Source organism: Diaphorina citri, unplaced genomic scaffold, assembly GCF_000475195.1.
Source record: "Diaphorina citri unplaced genomic scaffold, Diaci psyllid genome assembly version 1.1 scaffold12945, whole genome shotgun sequence".
Lineage (NCBI taxonomy): Eukaryota > Metazoa > Arthropoda > Insecta > Hemiptera > Psyllidae > Diaphorina > Diaphorina citri.
This window is the reverse complement of record NW_007390315.1, coordinates 1-1,408: the sequence shown is the minus strand read 5'-3', so window position 1 is coordinate 1,408 and position 1,408 is coordinate 1. Positions and strand designations below refer to the sequence as shown.

Here is a 1,408-nt window from a genome sequence, read left to right as displayed (position 1 = left end):
GTCGATGGTGGGATTCGAACCCGGGACCTTCTGCATGGCAAGCAAGCGCGTTACCACTGGACCAACCGTGCCCCCGATGGTACTTGGTATCGATGGTACACTGCCTGTGCAGTGAAGCAGAAGTAATATTAGAGGAAAGAGGAGTGCAATAAGGGGAAAGAAAGGTTCGTACTACTTGAAGGAGGAGCACACAAATTATGAAATGAAGAAAAGTTGGTATACAATTTTTTTTTCTTTTTCTTTTAGAGTGGGATGCAGGTTTGTTTATTTTTTGGGCACTTGCACAAAAAAGAACTGACACAAATGAGCAGTGACCAGTGTTATTATGAGGCTAGGTTAATTGCCAAAAAAAGCTTTCACAAATGAGCAGTGACAAGTGTTGTAGGGTTGTGTTAAACACCTAAAAGGTGTTTTCTTTTTCATTCTTTGACAGTGCCAAGTCTAATTTCTTTTTTTATGTTTCAGTTTAAAATGTCTCAGCAACAAGATGACCAACAAAATCAGGCACTTCAACAGCAACAGCCTCAACAACAACAGCAGCAACAACAAAACCAACAATTGATGCAACAACAGGTAAGAAAGAAAAGCAACAATCTAACATACAGTTAAAACCATCTAACATGCAGCTAAAAAGTTATGGGTTTGATATTCCCCTTAGTCAACATTTTTTTTTTTTTTTACAATAAATTTTTGGCTGAATCATCCTCTAAAATTTTACCTAGTGAAAAAAGGTTATTATTACAAGTGCGGCTCAGGTTTATGGTATTTCTCTCCCAAATCTTCTCTACACACCTTTTCTTTCTGTTCAAAATGGTTCTTTCACCTGTTTTCAGATCAAACTCTCACAGCCAGATCAACAACAGGATGTGGTTCAACAACAGCAGCAGCAAGTCCAACAACAGCAACAACAAGTTCAGCAACAAAATCAACAACAGCAGCAACAACAGAATCAACTCATGCAAGCTGGACAAATTCAACAGGTAAGTTCAGGTGTATTTTCCTTTTGGGAAACTGAACACTAACAAATTTACCACTGCTCCAAGACTGCCAAAGCATATTTTATGGTGTTTACCCACATCCCACAGACTCCCTCCCTTGTTTGAAAACATCTCCGTTAAATGAGAGACAGACTCTGTAATTCTTGGAATATTTTCATCAAACAAATAGGAAAATTTCACCCAGAGGCCCCCCTTTCAGATAACCATTTACTTAAAACATATAGCGAAACTGAACACTAACAAATTTACCACTTCTCCAAGACTGCCAAAGCATATTTTATGGTGTTTACCCACATCCCACAGACTCCCTCCCCTGTTTGAAAACATCTCCCTTAACCCATGAGAGCCGAGGCCTACATTAAAGTCACACCAAACTTGACCAAACCCTTCTCTCTTTTTCGCTAATATCT

The 1,408-nt window shown here is 39.0% G+C and overlaps 1 protein-coding gene across 1 annotated transcript; it reads left to right on the top strand.

Annotated features, from left to right (window-relative positions):
* Positions 1–465: 465 nt before the first annotated feature.
* LOC108254130 (ataxin-8-like) lies at positions 466–990 on the top strand (the record flags this gene model as incomplete). The annotated part of the gene is made up of 2 exons (XM_017449118.1): positions 466–573; positions 834–990. Coding segments are annotated over 2 exons (265 nt in total), but the record flags the coding sequence as incomplete, so codon positions are not given.
* Between the last annotated feature and the right edge of the window lie 418 nt (positions 991–1,408).